General features: G+C 41.9%; 1 protein-coding gene across 1 annotated transcript; it reads right to left on the reverse strand.

Moving 5' to 3' along the window:
* Nucleotides 1–1,205: 1,205 nt before the first annotated feature.
* On the reverse strand, nt 1,206–2,221 carry LOC119879188 (olfactory receptor 4N2). The gene has a single exon (XM_038589595.1). It carries the CDS (start codon nt 2,127–2,129, stop codon nt 1,206–1,208), a length of 924 nt encoding a protein of 307 aa, XP_038445523.1. The 5' UTR covers nt 2,130–2,221.
* Between the last annotated feature and the right edge of the window lie 1,017 nt (nt 2,222–3,238).

Consider the following 3,238-nt stretch of genomic DNA (forward strand, 5'->3'; position numbering starts at 1 on the left):
GTGGATGGAACTGGAGGGTATTATGCTGAGTGAAGTAAGTCAATCAGAGAAGGACAAACAGTGTATGTTCTCATTCATTTGGGGAATATAAATAATAGTGAAAGGGAATATAAGGGAAGGGAGAAGAAATGTGTGGGAAATATCAGTAAGAGAGACAGAATATAAAGACTCCTAACTCTGGGAAACGAACTAGGGGTGGTGGAAGGGGAGGAGGGCGGGGGTTGGGGGTGAGTGGGTGATGGACACGGAGGGGGACACTTGTCGGCATGAGCACTGGGTGTTATTCTGTATGTTGGTAAATTGAACACCAATAAAAATTATTTTATTAAAAAGTAAAAAGAAAACAAGGCAGGAAACAACAAATGTTGTAGAGGATGCGGAGAAAAGGGAACAGTCTTACACTGTTGGTGGAAATGTGAACTGGTGCAGCTACTCTGGAAAACTGTGTGGAGGTTCCTCAAGGAGTTCATAATAGACCTGCCCTACGACCCAGCAATTGCACTGTTGGGGATTTACCCCAAAGATTCAGATGCAATGAAACGCCGGAACACCTGCACCCCGATGTTTCTAGCAGCAATGTCCACAATAGCCAAACTGTGGAAGGAGCCTCGGTGTCCATCGAAAGATGAATGGATAAAGAAGATGTGGTTTATGTATACAATGGAATATTACTCAGCCATTAGAAACGACAAATTTGCTTCAACGTGGATGGAACTGGAGGGTATTATGCTGAGTGAAGTAAGTCAATCAGAGAAGGACAAACAGTGTATGTTCTCATTCATTTGGGGAATATAAATAATAGTGAAAGGGAATATAAGGGAAGGGAGAAGAAATGTGTGGGAAATATCAGAAAGGGAGACAGAACATAAAGACTCCTAACTCTGGGAAACGAACTAGGGGTGGTGGAAGAGGAGGAGGGCGGGGGTTGGGGGTGAATGGGTGACAGACACTGAGGAGGACACTTGACAGGATGAGCACTGGGTGTTATTCTGTATGTTGGTAAATTGAACACCAATAAAAATTTAATTTATTAAAAAAAACAGAATGGACGTGTTGGGGCACCTGGGTGGCTCATTAATAGCTATCTCTCCCATTGTCTAAAATAGCCCCCATGAAATGCTCAATAAATGCAGTGTTTAGAAATGAATACATTAATTTCAAAGAAAATTCTCTGGTCTTGAATTTTTATTCTTTTTTTCCCATAATTAGGCTCTATGCTGATTAAATAGCCTCTTCATAGAAGCTTTTACTTCCTGGTTACGAAGGGTATAAATCACAGGATTCAACAAAGGAAAGATCACTGTGTGAAAAAGAGAAACCACTTTGTCAGCTGGGAAGGCTCTGAAGGGGCGAGTGTAGATGAAGATGCCGGGCCCAAACATAAGAAATATAACAATGATATGGGTGGTGCATGTGGATACTGCCTTGTTCTTCCCCTCAGAGGAGGACCCATGTACACGGCAGAGGATCACTGCATATGAGGCCAGAAGGCCCAGGAAGCACAAGAGGGTCATCAGACCACTATTGAAGACCATCAGAAGCTCCACCACAAAGGTGTCCGTGCAGGCCAGCTTGATGACCTGCGGCACATCACAGAAGAAGTTATCCAGTCGGTTTGGGCCACAGAAGGGCAAGCGGAGGATGAGGGCCACCTGGATAATGGAGTGGACAAAGCCTCCAAGCCACAGAGCCAATAGCAAGGCATAGCAGGCTCTAGGGTTCATGACAGTTGAATAGTGTAAAGGCCGACAGATGGCAATGTAGCGGTCAAAGGCCATCACAACAAGGAGTAATCCTTCCCCTCCTCCAAGGAAGTGCAAGAAAAAGAGCTGAGTGATGCAACCCCTGTAGGAGATTACCTTCTTCTCAGAAAGGAAGTCCACCAGCATCCTGGGAGCCACAATGAAGGAGTAGGATGCATCCAGGAAAGCCAAGTTGCCCAGAAAGAAGTAGAGGGGGGCTGTGAGGCCAGGATCTGTTCTGATGGTGAGGATGATGAGGAAGTTTCCAGGGAGGATGATGAAATAGAAGATTAAAACTAGCACAAAGACCAAGAGCTGAATATTTCGAGACTGGGTTAGACCAAGAAGGATGAATTCTTTCACCACCGTACTGTTGTTATTTTCCATCTCCTCTGCCTGCAGTACATCAAGAAGCAGATTTCATTGTTATTACTATTTCTTCCAGCTAGATCCTCACTCTTCTCCAACTAAAAATATTTGACATATCTGGAGGCTCAGTCAGTTAAGTGTCAGACTCTTGATATCGGCTCAGGTCATGATCTCAGGGTGGTGAGATTGAGCCCTGAGTCACGCTCCATGCTAGACATGAGTTTAAGATTATCCCTCTGCTTCTCCTGTCCCATCCTTTTCCAAAAAAAAAAAAATGACCTATCTGTCACATCAGTTAAAAATCGTCTCTCAACCCTCTCCAACATCTTAGGTAAACTCCAAACCTTCTGTTAAGATCCAAATTTAAAGCAGGCAACCCAACAAAAATACTGCTTTCATACCACAACTCTTATTCCCATCCAACCATGCACTTCTATAGAATTGCTCTCTACTTTAAGAATTTGGAATCCTGCACCTTGGGATTCCTGCCTTCCTAAGTCATATAAGAAGTTTCCTATTTGAGATACAACATAACTCTATTAAGATCTTTGCATTTTTATGGTTATACTGTGCTTGAGACTTAGCTATTTTCTTGTAATTATACCTTTTTTTTCATTCAAGTCCATTTTTTTCCTAAGTATTTCCTTTTTTTCCCATTTCTGTGGAGTTCCTCCTTCTTGCCTACTAACTCTCTGCCTTGCCCTCTGTATTCTCTTATTAATTCTTCTATGAACCTCCTCTAGTCTGGTGTCCTTCTATTACCCTGACTCCAAACTGATAATCAGGATTCCAATGATAACTCTACTTTCCATGTAACTTAGTTACATTCACATAGTTATATTCCTGGTTAAATACCACTTATGTAGCCCTCCATACCTTGTTCATGCAGCTTAATTAACACTATCTAAATCTCAGTTACTTCTATACTTTCGGTATCCTTAATTCTCTGATGTCCGTTGTAACAGTCAAGGGAGGAGAGCCTTTAGCCTTTCAACAAACAATACACTGCAATACAAAATTTTCCAATATACCATTTTAAAAAATAAGTTATGTCAATGCATAAAATCATAGCATAGAATAGATAGGAGTAACAATAAAGATCCTATTACAGTTTAGCAAATTCCTCT

This window comes from Canis lupus, unplaced genomic scaffold, assembly GCF_011100685.1.
Source record: "Canis lupus familiaris isolate Mischka breed German Shepherd unplaced genomic scaffold, alternate assembly UU_Cfam_GSD_1.0 chrUn_S374H534, whole genome shotgun sequence".
In the NCBI taxonomy this organism is placed as follows: domain Eukaryota; kingdom Metazoa; phylum Chordata; class Mammalia; order Carnivora; family Canidae; genus Canis; species Canis lupus.

What these genes read in the sequence shown, in the direction of transcription:
- LOC119879188 (XM_038589595.1), bottom strand. Translation starts at nt 2,129, where the DNA reads ATGGAAAATAACAACAGTACGGTGGTGAAAGAATTCATCCTTCTTGGT.